We start from the raw sequence: 17,910 nt of genomic DNA on the forward strand, positions 1-17,910 counted from the left end.
GGGATCTTTCGAGGTACTTGTGACCTGGATTGGCCACTGTTGGATACAGGATACTGGGCTAGATGGACCTTCAGTCTGTCCCAGTATGGCAACACTTATGTACTATGTACTTATGAGATATGATAGAGGTCTATAAAATCCTGAATGGAGTGGAATGGGTAGAAGTGAATCAATTATTTACTCTTTCAAAAAGAACACAGACTAAGGGACACTCTATGAAGGTACTAAGTCCCATATTTAAATCAAATATAAGAAAATATTTTTCACTCAACACGTGGAGGGGCATAATCGAAAGGGGCGCCTAAGTTTTCCTGAGGACGTCCTCGCAGGATGTCCCGGCGAAGGGGCAGGCAAACCCGTATTATCGAAACAAGATGGGCGTTCATCTTTCGTTTCGATAATACGGTCGGGGACGGCCAAATCACGAAATTTAGGTCGACCTTAGAGATGGTCATCCCTGATTTTCGGCGATAATGGAAACCGAGGACGCCCCATCTCATAAACGACCAAATCCAAGCCCTTTGGTCGTGGGAGGAGCCAGCATTCATAGTGCACTGGTCCCCTCACATGCCAGTACACCAACCAGGCACGCTAGGGGGGCACTGCAGTGGACTTCAGAAATTGCTCTCAGGTGCATTGCTCCCTTACCTTGCGTGCTGAGCCTCCCAAACCCCCTGAAAACCCACTCCCCACAACTGTACACCACTACCATAGCCCTTATGAGTGAAAGGGGGCACCTACATGTGGGTACAGTGGTTTTCGGGTGGGTTTTGGAGGGCTCACATTTACCACCACAAGTGTAACAAGTAGGGGGGGATGGGCCTGGGTCCGCCTGCCTGAAGTGCACTGCAGTACCCCCTAAAACTGCTCCAGGGACCTGCATATTGCTGTCAGGGAGCTGGGTATGACATTTGAGCCTGGCATAGAGGCTGGAAAAAAAATTAAAAATTTTTTTTAGGGTGGGAGGGGGTTGGTGACCACTGGGGGAGTACGTGAAGGTCATCCCCGATTCCCTCCAGTGGTCATCTGATGAGTTGGGGCACCTTTTTGAGGCTTGGCCCTAAAAATAAATGGACCAAGTAAAGTCAGCCAAATGCTCGTCAGGGCCAGCCTTTCGTTTTTTCCATTATCAGCTGAGGACGGCCATGTGTTAACCACGCCCCTGTCCCGCCTTCGCTATGCCTCCAACACACCCCCTTTCACTTTAGCCGCTCATGCGATGGACTGCAGTTGAAGCCGTCCAAAATCGGCTTTCGATTATGCCGATTTCGCCAGACTTGAGAAATGGCTGGCCATCTCCCGATTTGTGTCGGAAGATGGCCGGCCTTCTCTTTTGAAAATATGTAGGCTGGTCATTTAGGGCACATTTTTATGGCTTAGTCGTAAGAAAAAAAGGACCAGGTAAAGTCATCCAAGTGTCCATCAGGGACACCCTTCTTTTTTCCATTATCAGTCGAGGACGCCCATGTGTTAGGCACGCCCAAGTCTCGCTTCGCTACGCCTCCGACATGCCCCCGTGAACTTTGGTCGTCCACGCAACGGAAAGCAGTTGAGGACACCCAAAACTGGCTTTTGATTATGCTGATTTGGCCGACCCTGTGAGAAGGACGTCCATCTTGCGATTTGTGTAGAAAGATGGGCGCCCTTCTCTTTTGAAAATAAGCCTGATAGTTAAGCTCTAAACTTTGTTGCTGGAAGATGTGGTGAAAGCAGTTAGTATAGCTTTTTTATTTTAATCGGTCTTATTAATTGTACCCTAAGCCCCTGAACCTTCATTGTATCCTAGGCTTCCTATTATGTCCTCCCACACTCTCCTTCCCTTTCGCATCCCCATTCCACTATATTTTCACCTTGTAAACCACCTAGATAATATTGGCAGTACATCAAATGCAAGTGAACTGTGAACTGAATTAAGAAATGTTTTAACCAGTTTCCGGAGGAAAAGTCCATAAACAATTATGAAGGTACACTTGTGCAAATCCACTACTTATCTGTCAGGATAAGCAATGTGGAATCAATCTTTTTTGGATCCTGCCAGATACTTGTGACCTGCATTGGCTTGATTGACCTTTGGTCTGACCCAGTATGGCGATGTTTACGTTCATATGTAAGGTATAGTAGTTGGGGCAGGTCTTATGACAGACAGTAGGGTGGGAGAAGGGCATTTCAGGGTACATGGCTGCACACTTACCATCCTCATTTTGGAAAAATTCACCAATCCATCCTCTGTGTAATTTGGAGTTCCCTCTTCAATGAAGGCAAGATCTGCCAGGTACATTCCTAGGTATGGGACACAAGGGGGGTCACAGCTTAAAGAAAGAAGAAAGGGACAGTGTTATTCTGGAGCAAAAACTCCATGCAGGCATCACAGCAGTACATATAAAGGGTAAATACAGCAAAGAGACCCGATGAAAATCTTGCCGTCAGAATGTCATGGATGTATCACACCGATTCGACACCAAGAAGAAATGCAAATGACCAGAATACCACCAAGAAGGATAAGGTTCCCACAGGAAGTGCCAGTAGAAGAAACACATCTAGATCTGCACTAGCTCTATGGCTAGAGTAAGTGATCAGGCCTAAACTCTGTGCTATGCAAGAAAGCAGGGGCCCTTCTTGGTTGTAAAATAGGCGCTGTGTTATACAATTTTCCTCCACAATGGTAATTTTACAAAGTGAGAAAATAGGCGCCTATTTAAGCACAGCAGGGTGTGGGACAGAAGTGAGGATGGTACAGGGGAACTGTGTGTGGGACAGCATGTAAATGGTACAATACATACAGAGTACATACAAAGGAGAGCTCCCTCCAGGACATGTCATTGCCCATGGATGACGGTAGTAGCCTAGACACAGGTGGGCCTGGGTGGGCTGGGGCCCACCCAACAGTAGCACACATTTAGTGGTAGCTGGTGGGGATCCCAAACTCAGCCAGCTGAAGACTTCCCCCTGATGGTAACGAAAACACTACTCTCCACAATACCGGTACCTGCGCTTGCTCAGTTTTCAGTGCATGCCTACTGTAGACTGCCATGGTGGAAAGAAGAATTTTCCTGCCAGCTGAGATATTTTTGTTGGTGGTGGTTGGGGAAGAGAACTTGGTGCCCACCCACTTCTTGCCTAGGCCCACCCAAAATCTGTTGTCTGGCTATGCCCCTGGATGATGGCTTTGTTACTTACTTTTTCAGCGCCTCCCTCAGGTTCTTGAATCTGCCTTCTGAGGACACCAGTTTTTGTAGCTTATCAATGACTGCTTTTGTCTGAAAGTATTAAAATATGTCAGGTTAAGATAAAGAGAAATCCAACGTGTGATTTTCTCTAAAACTTCCCAGCAGAATGTAGATGTCATTCTTCGATCACTGGTAGCATCGGCAGATCCTAATATACTGAATAAGAATGAAAATAGATGGATGTATTAGCAGTGACCCTTGACCTCTCTTCGGAGCTAGGGCTTTCCAGTGTCTTTCAAATTATAACACAATCATAGATCAGAGGTTAGCTGAATTATCATAAATTAGTAATATTTCAAAAGAAACAGAAAGGCCAGTGGCGTAGCCATGGGTGGGCCTGGGTGGGCCAGGGCCCATCCACTTAGGGCTCAGGCCCACCCAACAGCAGCACATATTTAGTGCTAGCTAGTGGGGATCCCAACCTTCGCCAGCTGAAAACCTTCCCCTGATGGTGCTGAAAACACTGCTTTCCACTTCAGCAGTCTAAGCTACCTAAGCTGCTGATACTGGCCTCATCGCATTGTGAGGGGGGGGGGGGGAGGAGAGCATGGTGCCCACCCACTTCTTGACTAGGCCCACCCAAAATCTGCTGTCTGGCTACGCCCCTGCCATCATTGTCATCAAATCATAATGGGGCAAATTCATAACTGGCTGTCACAATTTGGGCACCCAACTAACAGAGGTAGTGAGCGTATTCTGTAAGGACACTTAAGAGTGTAAGTGGAGTCTCACCTCCCCCCCTTGCATTTACGCACTAAGGCCCTTATATGAGTACTTGATCAACTAGTGCTGTGTACTCTGATAGAACTTATACATGTAAGTGTACATTCGGTTGTGTAAGGGCTGAGATTCTTGAAATTAAAGAGCAATTCTAGAACTGGGAACCAGATGTTACATGTCTAGTTCTAATTCTGTAACTGGGCACCAGATGTTAGATACTTATCACTAATTCTGTAACTGGGCATCTAACAATAGATGCCTAGCACCAATTCTGTACGAAGGATCAAACTGACAATAATAAGAGACAGCATAAGGAATGTCAAGTCAAATGTAAAGCACTGACAAGGAAGGCAAAGAGAGACTTTGAAAAAAATATTGCGTTGCAGGCAAAAACAAATAGAAAAACTTTTTTAGGTATATTAGAAGCAAGAAGCCAGCAAAAGAATCAGTTGGACTGCTAGATGACCAAGGGGTAACATACGTAGTAACATAGTAGATGACGGCAGAAAAAGACCTGCACGGTCCATCCAGTCTGCCCAACAAGACAACTCATGTGTGCTACTTTTGTGTATACCCTACTTTGATTTGTACCTGTGCTCTTCAGGGCACAGACCGTATACGTCTGCCCAGCACTAGCCCCGCCTCCCACCACCGGCCCCGCCTCCCAACCACCGGCTCTGGCACAGACCGTATAATAAAAGAGGCACTGAGGGAAGGCAAAGCCATAGCGGAGAGATTAAAAGATTAAATTAATTCTTTGCTTCGGTCCCCACTGAGGAAGATTTGGGAGAGATACCGGTGACAGAAATCTAACAAGTCAGAGAAACTGAATCAAATCTCTGTAAACCTGGAAGATGTAATGGGGCAATTTGACAAATTGAAGAGCAGCAAATCACCTGGACTGGATGGTATTCATCCTAGAGAACTGATAGATTTGAAAAATGAATTTACAGAACTATTGTTAGTAATATGTAATTTATCTTTAAAATCAAGCATGGTACTGGAAGATTGGACATTTTTAAAAAAGGTTCCAGAGGTGTCCAGGAAATTATAGACCGGTGAGCCTGATGTTGGTGCCGGGCAAAATGGTAGAGACTATTATAAAGAACAAAATTACTGAGCATATTCAAAAGCATGGATTAATGAGACAAAGCCAACATGGATTTAGTGAAGGGAAGTCTTGCCTCACCAATCTATTGCATTTCTTTGAAGGGGTGAACAAACATGTGGATAACGATGAGCCAGTCGATATTGTGTATCTGGATTTTCAAAAGGCGTTTGACAAAGCACCTCATGAAAGACTCCAGAGGAAATTGGAGAGTCATGGAATAGGAGGTAGTGTTCTATTGTGGATTAAAAATGGGTTAAAAGATAGAAAACAGAGAGTTGGGTTAAATGGTCAGTACTCTCAATGGAGAAGGGTAGTTAGTGGGGTTCCCCAGGGGTCTGTGCTGGGACCGCTGCTTTTTACATATTTATAAATGATCTAGAGATGGGACTAACAAGTGAGGTAATTAAATTTGCTGATGACACAAAGTTATTCAAAGTTGTTAAATGGCAAGAGGATTGTGAACAAGTCCAAGAGGACCTTAGGAGACAAAGACTTTGCATCTAAATGGCAGATGACGTTTAATGTGAGCAAGTGCATGTGGGAAAGAGGAATCCGAATTATAGTTATGTCATGCAAGGTTCCACGTTAGGAGTCACGGACCAAGAAAGGGATCTAGGTGTCGTCGTTGATGATATGTTCAGACCTTCTGCTCAGTGTGCTGCTGCAGCTAAGAAAGCAAATAGAATGTTAGGTATTATTAGGAAAGGAATGGAAAATGTAAACGAGGATATTATAATGCCTTTGTATCACTCCATGGTGCGACCACTACTGTGTACAATTCTTGTCGCTGCATCTCAAAAAAGATATAGTGGCATTAGAAAAGGTACAGAGAAGGGCGACAAAAATAATAAATGGGATAGGATGACTTCCCTTTGAGGGTTCTTCAGCTTGGAGAAAAAGCGGCTGAGGGGAGATTTGATAGAGGTCTATAAAATGATGAGTGGAGTTGAACGGGTAGATGTGAAGCGTCTGTTTACTCTTTCCAAAAATGCTAGGACTAGGGGGCATGCGATGAAGCTACAATGTAGTAAATTTTAAACGAATCTGAGAAGATGTTTCTTCGCTCACCGTGTAATTAAACTCTGGAATTCTTTGTCAGAGGATGTCGTAAAAGCAGTTAGCTTAGCGTGGTTTAAAAAAGGTCTGGATAGCTTCCTAAAAGAAAAGTCCATAAGCTACTATTGAGATGGACTTGGGGAAAATCCACTGCTTTTTTCTAGGATAAGCAGAATGAAATGTATTGTACTGTTTTGGAATCTTTACAGGTACTTGTAAAATGGATTGGAAACAGGATGCTGGGTTTGATGGACCTTCGATCTACATAAGTACATAAGTACATAAGTAGTGCCATACTGGGAAAGACCAAAGGTCCATCTAGCCCAGCATCCTGTCACCGACAGTGGCCAATCCAGGTCAAGGGCACCTGGCACGCTCCCCAAACGTAAAAACATTCCAGACAAGTTATACCTAAAAATGCGGAATTTTTCCAAGTCCATTTAATAGCGGTCTATGGACTTGTCCTTTAGGAATCTATCTAACCCCTTTTTAAACTCCGTCAAGCTAACCGCCCGTACCACGTTCTCCGGCAACGAATTCCAGAGTCTAATTACACGTTGGGTGAAGAAAAATTTTCTCCGATTCGTTTTAAATTTACCACACTGTAGCTTCAACTCATGCCCTCTAGTCCTAGTATTTTTGGATAGCGTGAACAGTCGCTTCACATCCACCCGATCCATTCCACTCATTATTTTATACACTTCTATCATATCTCCCCTCAGCCGTCTCTTCTCCAAGCTGAAAAGCCCTAGCCTTCTCAGCCTCTCTTCATAGGAAAGTCGTCCCATCCCCACTATCATTTTCGTCACCCTTCGCTGTACCTTTTCCAATTCTACTATATCTTTTTTGAGATACGGAGACCAGTTCTGAACACAATACTCCAGGTGCGGTCGCACCATGGAGCGATACAACGGCATTATAACATCCGCACACCTGGACTCCATACCCTTCCTAATAACACCCAACATTCTATTCGCTTTCCTAGCCGCAGCAGCACACTGAGCAGAAGGTTTCAGCGTATCATCGACGACGACACCCAGATCCCTTTCTTGATCCGTAACTCCTAACGCGGAACCTTGCAAGACGTAGCTATAATTCGGGTTCCTCTTACCCACATGCATCACTTTGCACTTGTCAACATTGAACTTCATCTGCCACTTGCACGCCCATTCTCCCAGTCTCGCAAGGTCCTCCTGTAATCGTTCACATTCCTCCTGCGACTTGACGACCCTGAATAATTTTGTGTCATCGGCGAATTTAATTACCTCACTAGTTATTCCCATCTCTAGGTCATTTATAAATACATTAAAAAGCAACGGACCCAGCACAGACCCCTGCGGGACCCCACTAACTACCCTCCTCCACTGAGAATACTGGCCACGCAATCCTACTCTCTGCTTCCTATCTTTCAACCAGTTCTTAATCCATAATAATACCCTACCTCCGATTCCATGACTCTGCAATTTCTTCAGGAGTCTTTCGTGCGGCACTTTGTCAAACGCCTTCTGAAAATCCAGATATACAATATCAACCGGCTCCCCATTGTCCACATGTTTGCTTACCCCCTCAAAAAAATGCATTAGATTGGTGAGGCAAGACTTCCCTTCACTAAATCCGTGCTGACTTTGTCTCATCAGTCCATGTTTTTGTATATGCTCTGCAATTTTATTCTTAATAATAGCCTCCACCATCTTGCCCGGCACCGACGTCAGACTCACCGGTCTATAATTTCCCGGATCTCCTCTGGAACCCTTCTTAAAAATCGGAGTAACATTGGCTACCCTCCAGTCTTCCGGTACTACACTCGATTTTAGGGACAGATTGCATATTTCTAACAGTAGCTCCGCAAGTTCATTTTTTAGTTCTATTAATACTCTGGGATGAATACCATCAGGTCCCGGTGATTTACTACTCTTCAGCTTGCTGAACTGACCCATTACATCCTCCAAGGTTACAGAGAATTTGTTTAGTTTCTCCGACTCCCCCGCTTCAAATATTCTTTCCGGCACCGGTGTCCCCCCCAAATCCTCCTCGGTGAAGACCGAAGCAAAGAATTCATTTAATTTCTCCGCTACGGCTTTGTCCTCCTTGATCGCCCCTTTAACACCATTTTCGTCCAGCGGCCCAACCGACTCTTTGGCCGGTTTCCTGCTTTTAATGTATCTAAAAAAATTTTTACTATGTATTTTTGCTTCCAACGCTAATTTCTTCTCAAAGTCCTTTTTTGCCCTCCTTATCTCCGCTTTGCATTTGGCTTGGCATTCCTTATGATCTATCCTGTTACTTTCAGTTGGTTCTCTTCTCCACTTTCTGAAGGATTGTTTTTTGGCTCTAATGATTTCCTTTATCTTACTGTTTAGCCACGCCGGCTGACGTTTAGTCTTTTTTCCCTTTTTTCTAATACGTGGAATATATTTGTCCTGAACCTCCAGGATGGTGTTTTTAAACAGCATCCACGCCTGATGCAAGTTTTTTACTCTGCGAGCTGCTCCTTTCAGTCTTTTTTTCACCATTTTTCTCATTTTGTCATAATCACCTTTTCTATAGTTAAACGCTAGCGTACTTGATTTCCTAGTTTCACTTCCTTCAATGCCAATATCAAAACCGATCATATTATGATCACTGTTATCAAGCGGCCCTCGTATCGTTACCCCCTGCACTAGATCATGAGCACCACTAAGGACTAAGTCTAGTATTTTTCCTTCTCTTGTCGGCTCCTGAACTAGCTGTTCCATGAAGCTGTCCTTGATTTCATCAAGAAATCTTATGTCCCTTGCGTGTACAGATGTTACATTAACCCAGTCTATATGCGGGTAATTGAAATCCCCCATTATTATTGTGTTGCCCAGTTTGTTTGCGTCCCTGATTTCCTTTAACATTTCCGCATCCGTCTGTTCGTCCTGGCCAGGCGGACGGTAGTACACTCCTATCACTATCCTTTTCCCCTTTGCACATGGAATTTCAATCCACAGTGATTCCAAGGAGTGTTTTGTTTCCTGCAGAATTTTCAATCTATTTGATTCAAGGCTCTCGTTAATATACAATGCTACCCCTCCACCAATCCGATTCACCCTATCACTACGATATAATTTGTACCCCGGTATGACAGTGTCCCACTGGTTATCCTCCTTCCACCAGGTCTCAGAGATGCCTATTATATCTAATTTTTCATTTAGTGCAATATATTCCAACTCCCCCATCTTATTTCTTAGGCTCCTGGCATTCGCATATAGACATTTCAAACTATGTTTGTTGTTCCTAAGTACATCATGCTTAGTACTTGACAGTATTAATTGGCAATCTTTTGTCTGATTTTTATTGTTATTTAAAGATACCCGATCTACTACAATCTCTTTTGCAACCTCACTATCAGGATACTCTATCTTCCCTGTTATGGTGATATCTTTGAAAGATACCTTATCCCGAACCATGCTCTTTTGAGCGACTGTCGGCCTTCCCCCCATTTCTAGTTTAAAAGCTGCTCTATCTCCTTCTTAAACGCCGATGCCAGCAGCCTGGTCCCACTCTGGTTAAGATGGAGCCCATCCTTTCGGAATAGGCTCCCCCTTCCCCAGAATGTTGCCCAGTTCCTAACAAATCTAAAGCCCTCCTCCCTGCACCATCGTCTCATCCACGCATTGAGACTCTGGAGCTCTGCCTGTCTCTTGGGCCCTGCGCGTGGCACAGGTAGCATTTCAGAAAATGCTACCCTGGAGGATCTGGATTTCAGCTTTCTACCTAAGAGCCTAAATTTTGCTTCCAGAACCTCTCTCCCACATTTTCCTATGTCATTAGTACCCACATGTACCAAGACAGCCGTCTCCTCCCCAGCACTATATAAAATCCTATCTAGGTGACGCGTGAGGTCCGCCACCTTCGCACCAGGCAGGCAAGTCACCAGGCGATCCTCACGTCCACCAGCCACCCAGCTATCTATATGCCTAATGATCGAATCACCAAGTACAACAGCTGTCCTAACCTTTCCCTCCCGGGCAACATTTGGAGATATATCCTCGGTGCGAAAGGATAATACATCCCCTGGTGGGCAGGTCCTGGCTACAGGAGTACTTCCTACTTCACCAGGGTGATGCTCTCCTTCTAGGAGACCTCCCTCCTCCAAGGTAGCACAGGGGCTACCTGACTGGAGGTGGGACTTCTCTACAACATCCCTGTAGGTCTCCTCTATGTACCTCTCTGTCTCCCTCAGCTCCATCAAGTCTGCTACTCTAGCCTCAAGAGAACGGACACGTTCTCTGAGAGCTAGGAGCTCTTTGCATCGGGCACACACATATGACACCTCACCAATTGGGAGATAATCATACATGTGACACTCAATGCAAAAGACTGGATAGCACCCCTCTCGCTGCTGGACTGCTGACTCCATCTTAGTGTTTTTTGAGTTTTTCCGTAATTTAAAACTTGCTAAAGTATTAAGGATATCAGCCTATCACTAACTTACAGTTCCTCCTTTAAACCCCAATCTTCAAGTTCCGAAAGCACAAGCAAAATTTGTTCACTTACCAGAGAAATATCCTCTTCTCCAAGAACTTATTAGAAGGAAAGCTTTCGTGCGGCACCTTGAGCAGAGGCCCCGAGTGGATCGGAATGGACCTGGGAGTCACTCCGGCGAAGGCTCCGAGGATATGCAGATGAGCTGCAAGTCCTCCACGGCACCTGAGAAGGCAACCGGTGGGAGAGCTGGGCACCTCTCAACCAAGAAAAGGCTTACCAGGGGTTAGGCCGAAGCCAGCATTCCTCCCCCTGAGGGTCACCTGATCCTGGCTAAGAAGTACCTGGTAGCTCTCTTTCAGTATGGCAACAATTATGTGCTTATTAACTGGGCATCAGACATTAGATGCCTAACACTAATTCTATAACTGGAGGCCAGACGTAAGATAATGATGGGATGGTATGCAATGGTTTTCGGAAGCATTATCTGGATAACGATGGGATGGTATGCAATGCAATGGTTTTCATGAGCATCATCTGGATAACGATGGGATGGTATGCAATGGTTTTCGGAAGCATTATCTAGATAACGATGGGATGGTATGCAATGGTTTTCGGAAGCATTATCTGGATAACGGTGGGATGGTATGCAATGATTTTCGGAAGCATTATCTGGATAACGGTGGGATGGTATGCAATGATTTTCGGAAGCATTATCTGGATAATGGTGGGATGGTATGCAATGGTTTTCGGAAGCATTATCTGGATAACGATGGGATGGTATGCAATGGTTTTCGGAAGCATTATCTAGATAACGATGGGATGGTATGCAATGGTTTTCGGAAGCATTATCTGGATAACGGTGGGATGGTATGCAATGATTTTCGGAAGCATTATCTGGATAACGGTGGGATGGTATGCAATGATTTTCGGAAGCATTATCTGGATAACGGTGGGATGGTATGCAATGATTTTCGGAAGCATTATCTGGATAATGGTGGGATGGTATGCAATGGTTTTCGGAAACATTATCTGGATAACGATGGGATGGTATGCAATGGTTTTCGTGAGCATCATCTGGATAACGATGGGATGGTATACAATGATTTTCATGAGCATCATCTGGATAAGGCCACTGAAAGTTGCTGGCTGGCTCAGTCAGTGGCTCTTATTTGGACAGCACGTGCTGTTAGCATGATATGTGCTTTTGTATACTGGGTTATCTACTGGCCATGCTGTGTCTGGTTCAGATACATCTGCCACATATGTACAGGAGCAAAAAGGTATCAATGTTACCTGCTTGGATACCTTCAGCCAGGTCTTCTTCAGTCGGAAGATGGCGCTGCGGTTTAGTGAGGACGTGATCTCCAGCACTGCGTTGTAGTTATGGAGACACCGACAGATATCAGCCACTGCCACCCACTTTTCGATGGTGCTGCTCCGTATACTTGCCTCATCACTGTGCAGGATTTCTGAAGCTATCAAATTACTCATCTTAATGGAAAGAAGGAAAAGGGCATGAGATGTGATATGAGAGAATGAGATCAGGGACAGGAAACCCAGTCCTCGTCCCAAGCCCATCCCAGTCAGAGAAGATATTGGTCCCTCCCACTAAAACCAACTGCTGAGTACCAACTCACCCTTTTGTCCCTCCTAATGCCCCCCAGTGTCCTCTCCCCATATTTCATTCTGCTTTCCTGACACATCAGACTCACGTCATTGAAGTGTTTGGTCGTGTTCATAATGTAAGGTGTTCTCTCGTTCTTCTCTGGCTTCATCCAGCCTTGCCCAAAAAACTCCCTGTACAAGCCAGAAAGAGTTAAGTCATTAAATTGCATTCTTTGGAAAAAATCTGGCTAAAGCTTATGTTCTTGTTTGAAAGCTGTTTATATAACAGATTTATCATTACTCTTGTGGTGAACTGGCAGATTTCAATAGTTTAATATTTTTCCATTTGATCTGGTATTTTCTACTCAGCTGATTTTGCATAAATTGCATTCTTTGTGAAATCAAAAAAGTATCGAGCAAAACACAAGGCAGAAGTGAGAATGAGTCTTCGCTAAGGAGATGCCATAACATGAAAAAAGCTATCTTGTAAGTAATGAAAAGTTCAAAAAGATTTTAATAGAAATAAATCATTGCGTGAGGATTATCAGTGTTCATATCAGGTAAAAGAGGACTGTGAAACTGTAACTGTGCATGGAAAAAAATTTTTTGTCAGTATATAAAATAATTCTATCATGTGATACATGATTTTGGTGTGGGGAGTAAGGATTATATTTTATTTTTGTTACATTTGTACCCCGTGCTTTCCCACTCATGGCAGGCTCTATGTGGCAGGCAATGGAGGGTTAAGTGACTTGCCCAGAGTTCACAAGGAGCTGCCTGTGCCGGGAATTGAACTCAGTTCCTCAGGACCAAAGTCCACCACCCTAACCACTAGGCCACTCCTCCACTCCAATATGTTCCCAATATGATTGATGATCCTCAATTAATGAAGTGTTTGTCTTAAAAACTTGGAGGTCTTTTGAACTTTTCATTATTTACCCCAATAGCTTTGGTTCATGTTAATTGTGATCGGGCTGTTGGGTTGTGGCTCCTGTGTTTTTATATAAGAGATATGGACCTGAAGATTAATGATGCCAGAAGGAACCTGCCACTGGAATAGGAGAAAGAGGTGCTGAAAATAATGAATCAAAAGAACCTCTTTTTTACGCCTTTATCAAGCAGGATTTCAGAGCTAGCCCAAAGTGCAGAAACCCTGTCACGCTGCAAGGAGGGTGGAATATCTGAATGCATGTGCCGACATATACATGTTCGGGGGCATTTTATAAAAGGGCATATTTTATTAAAGAAATGTAGAGGCCTCAGAACCCTGCTAATAGCTGCTCTGTAGCTACGCTGTGCATGTACATGGGTGTTTTATAAATATGCACACGCATCAGAACTCCACCCCTGCTCTCTGGGAACCTGGGATTTTATATATGGTGCCTGAATTTCTGCGTGGAAATCGAAGCATATTCTATAACAATGCATGTAACATAATTGGTTAACATTGGAAGTTAACAAGCAATTATCAGCACTAACTGGCATTAAGATTTATGCGCACAACCCGCCAAGCGTATTCTGTAATGCGGTGCACCTAAATTTTAAGTTGCAAAGTTGAAAAGGGGGCGTAGGAGGTTCTAAAATCTATGCGCGTTGTTATAGGATCATTTATGGTGTAGATCTGGTTGACCTACCACCCAGAAACAGTTCCAGTTTTACCCGATTCTACCTAAATTTACATTATCCTGATTGTAATGGCCTTAAATATAAATGTACCTATGCCTCCAGCCTCACAAGATATGGCCTGATATAAGGGCAAAAGTGGAGTGCGGATGCACAAAATTCAAAGTACTGGATTTCAGACAAACTGATTTTGATAAAATGGGGGAATAGCTGAAGAAGGAGCTGTTGGTGTGGGAAGGCATAGGAGAAGTGGAAACTCTCTGGTCAAAGCTAACGGCTGCTATAAATATGGCGACTGATCTTTTTATGAGGAAAATAAACAAAAACAAGAGAAGCAGGAAGCCTTTATGGTTCCCCAACCAAGTAGCTGAAAAAAATAAGAGCAAAAGAGGCTTTGTTCAAGAAATACAAAAGAATGCAACGAGAGGATCACGGAAAAGATTATCGAATTAAACTCAAAGAAGCGAAGAGGGAAATACGGCTAGCGAAAGCGCAAGCGGAAGAAAAAATGGCTAAAGATGGAAAGAGAGGTGACAAGACCTTTTTCAGATATATTGGAGAAAAGAGAAAAGATAAGAATGGAATTGCAAGACTGAAAGATAATGGGAATGGTTATGTGGAGAATGAGGAGGATAAAGCGAACATGCTAAAGAATTACTTTCTCTTCTGTGTTCATAGAGGAAAATCCTGGAGAAGGACCGCGGTTGGCTGCTGAGAGAATATCTGGGATTGGAGTTGATACTGCGCCATTTACGGAAGAAAGAGTTTATAAATAGCTGGAGAATATGAAGGAGGACAAAGCTATGGGGCTGGTTGGAATCCCAGGATACTGTGGGAACTCAGAGAGGTCCTGGCAGGACCTCTTAAAGATTTATTTAATAGATCTTTATTGATGGGAGAGGTTCTGCGAGATTGGAGACGAGTGGATGTGGTCCCTCTTCACAAAAGTGAAGACAGGGAAGAAGTGGGAAACTACAGACCGGTAAGTCTCATGTCGATGGTAGGAAAAATAATGGAGTCACTGCTGAAACAAAGGATAGTTAATTTTCTAGAAGGCAACGGGTTACAGGACCAGAGGCAACATGGCTTTACCAAAGGAAAATCCTGCCAAACAAATCTGATTGACTTCTTTGACTGGGTGACCAAAGAACTGGATGAAGGACGTGTGCTAGATGTAATCTACTTGGATTTCAGCAAAGCCTTTGATACGGTACCCACAGAAGACCCGTGAATAAGATGAAAGGGCTGAACTTAGGAGCAAAAGTGGTGAACTGGATAGGAAACTTGTTGACAGACAGGTGGCAGAGGGTAGTGGTAAATGGAATCTGCTTGAAAGGAAGGTGAGCAGTGGAGTTCCTCAGGGGTCGGTGCTGGGGCCTATTCTAGTTAATATATTTGTGAGAGATATTGCTGAAGGGGTGGAAGGAAAAGTTTGCCTTTTTGTGGATGACATGAAGATAGCCAATAGAGTGGATACCCTGGAGGGAGTAGAAACAATGAGAAGGGATCTCCAAAAGTCAGAAGAGTGATTGAGGATCTGGCAGTTGAAAGTTAATTCCAAGAAGTGTAGAGTGATGCACTTGGGATGCAGAAAACCAAAAGAGAGATACCGGATAGGAGGAGACAGATTAGTAAACTCAACTTAGGAGAGAGACCTTGGGGTGATGGTGTCAGAGGAAATGAAGGTGAAGGAACAATGTAACAAAACGACGGCTGTAGCGAGAAGGATGCTGGGCTGCATAGAGAGGGGTATAACCAGCAGAAGAAAGGCGGTGTTGATGCCCCTCTATAAGTCATCGGTGAGGTCCCACCTGAAGTATTGTGTTCAGTTTTGGAGGCCGTATCTTGCTAAAGATGGAAAAAGACTGGAAGCAGTGCAAGGAAAAGTTACAAAAATGGTATGGGATTTACCTGGAGGATCCAAGATGGCGTTGAGGGAGCACGTACGCTAGTTGAGTTCCCGTTTTACACCAGAATGCCTAAAGAAGAGGGCGCGCTCCCCAGAGAATGGGGAAGAGAAAAGGCAAAGCCGTGGTGCTGTCCTCCTCGAACACAGCTGAGGTTCCCACGACTTCTCAGTCTATTTTGGAGAGATTCGGGGTCATAATGTCGGGGATATCGGTTCTTGCTTCGGGGAACAGCAAAGCTTTATTGCTGAATCTCAATGGAGGGAGTGACTTTGAGTCCCCCTGTTGGCACGACCCCTCCAAGACACGGAAATAGTAATGCTTCGCTATGGAGGTCAATAATGGAAATGCCCGAAGTGGGTTAGGATTTTCACGTGACCCGAGGAGGTCCTGGCGCAGCATCGACTTGGATAATAAACCAACTGGGGGATTGGAGAGTGAGCTCTTCCCCCCGAAGATATCTGGAGCAGTTTCTGTGGAGAAATTGGACTTGGTGAAGCCAATAATGTCATAATGGACGTACTATAGGAACTGCAGCAGAATGTGAATAACTCTCTTCTTCAGATGTTTAAAATTTTTCACTATCCACCTTATAATCGAAAGAGAAAAACGCCTAGATTTCGACCCAAATTGGGAGATAGACGTTTATCTCACAAAAACGAATAAATCGGTATAATCGAAAGCCGATTTTGGACGTTTTCAACTGCACTCCGTCGCGGATGCGGACAAAGTTGATGGGGGTGTGGCAAAGGTGGAACTGGGGCGTGGTTATCGGCCGAGGAGAGATGTACGTGTTAGGGCGATAATTGAAAAAATTAAGGCATTTTTAGCGAACATTTAGGCCACTTTTGTTGGACCCTTTGTTTACACGAACAGGTCCCAAAAAAGTGCTCTAAATGACCAGATGACCATCGGAGGGAATCGGGGATGACCTCCCCTGACTCCCCCAGTGGTCACTAACCCCCTCCCACCACAAAAAAATGATGTTTCACAACTTTTTATTTTCACCATCAAATGTCATACCCACCTCCCTGGCAGCAGTATGCAGGTCCCTGAAGCAGTTGTTAGGGGGTGCAGTGGACTTCAGACAGGTGGACCCAGGCCCATCCCCCCCTACCTGTTACAATTGTGCTGCTTAATGCTTATTAGTCGTCCAACCCCCCCAAACCCACTGTACCCACATGTAGGTGCCCCCCTTCACCCCTTAGGGCTATAATAATGGTGTATACTTGTGGGCAGTGGGTTTTGAGGGGGATTTGGGGGGGCTCAACACAAAAGGGAAGGGTGCTATGCACCTGGGAGCTCTTTTACCTTTTTTTTGTTATTGTAAAAGTGCCCCCTAGGGTGCCCGGTTGGTGTCCTGGCATGTGAGGGGGACCAGTGCACTATGAATCCTGGCCCCTCCCAAGAACAAATGCCTTGGATTTATTCGTTTTTGAGCTGGGCGCTTTCATTTTCCATTATTGCTGAAAAACAAAAACGCCCAGCTCACAAATTGTCGAATAAAACATGGACGTCTATTTTTTGCGAAAATACAGTTCGGTCCGCCCCTTCACGGACCCGTTTTCGGAGATAAACGCCCATGGAGATAGACGTTTTCGTTCAATTATGCCCCTCCAAGTGAGTTAAAGAATTTATATTAATACTTATCTAACAAAGTGGAAGTCCAAGATATAAAAATAGAGACTTTGATTACGGAAATGGGTTCTCTATGAAAATCAGACAATTTGGTAATGAAGAATTGTTATTTTTCTTGTAAAAATTGGAATTTCTGGAGAACCAGTTAAGGGAAAAAAAACTTGAGAATGATAAATTTACCTATAATATCCTATATATCAGCTACTGAATTCTTGAAGAAATATTTCTCTGATACTTTGCTAATACCTTTTGATAGCCACCTTTTGGTGACTAAAATTATATTTCCTTTAAATATAATTTATCAGAGAAAAGAGATGTAAGTTTAACCGACATTTTGGAAAATTCAGAAGTTATAGATAGAGTTATATTATTAGTGACTTTCGTCTTTGATTTAGATAGGAACAATGTTTTGAAATTGTATTTCCGATACATGGTTGATAGTTTTTTGGGTTCAAAGGTGAATATATTTCCTGACACATCAAGGGAATCGCAGACTGGGAGGTGTGAAGTCTTGGCTTTTAAGCCAGGAATCATTGCCCTAGGTGGGACCTTCCTAGCGCGATTCCCTTGT

General features: G+C 44.1%; 1 protein-coding gene across 1 annotated transcript in view; it reads right to left on the reverse strand.

Annotated features, from left to right (window-relative positions):
* Positions 1-17,910, reverse strand: part of RASGRF1 (Ras protein specific guanine nucleotide releasing factor 1) — a 328,543-nt gene that overhangs the window by 6,258 nt on the left and 304,375 nt on the right. Inside the window, exons 23-26 of the mRNA XM_030192898.1 lie at positions 12,279-12,363; positions 11,860-12,057; positions 3,178-3,257; positions 2,192-2,309 (exon numbers count right to left, since the gene is read on the reverse strand). Of these exons, the coding sequence (XP_030048758.1) occupies positions 2,192-2,309; positions 3,178-3,257; positions 11,860-12,057; positions 12,279-12,363 (481 nt within the window). The remainder of the gene's footprint in view (positions 1-2,191; positions 2,310-3,177; positions 3,258-11,859; positions 12,058-12,278; positions 12,364-17,910) is intronic.

The sequence above is a fragment of the Microcaecilia unicolor genome, chromosome 1 (genome assembly GCF_901765095.1).
Source record: "Microcaecilia unicolor chromosome 1, aMicUni1.1, whole genome shotgun sequence".
Lineage (NCBI taxonomy): Eukaryota > Metazoa > Chordata > Amphibia > Gymnophiona > Siphonopidae > Microcaecilia > Microcaecilia unicolor.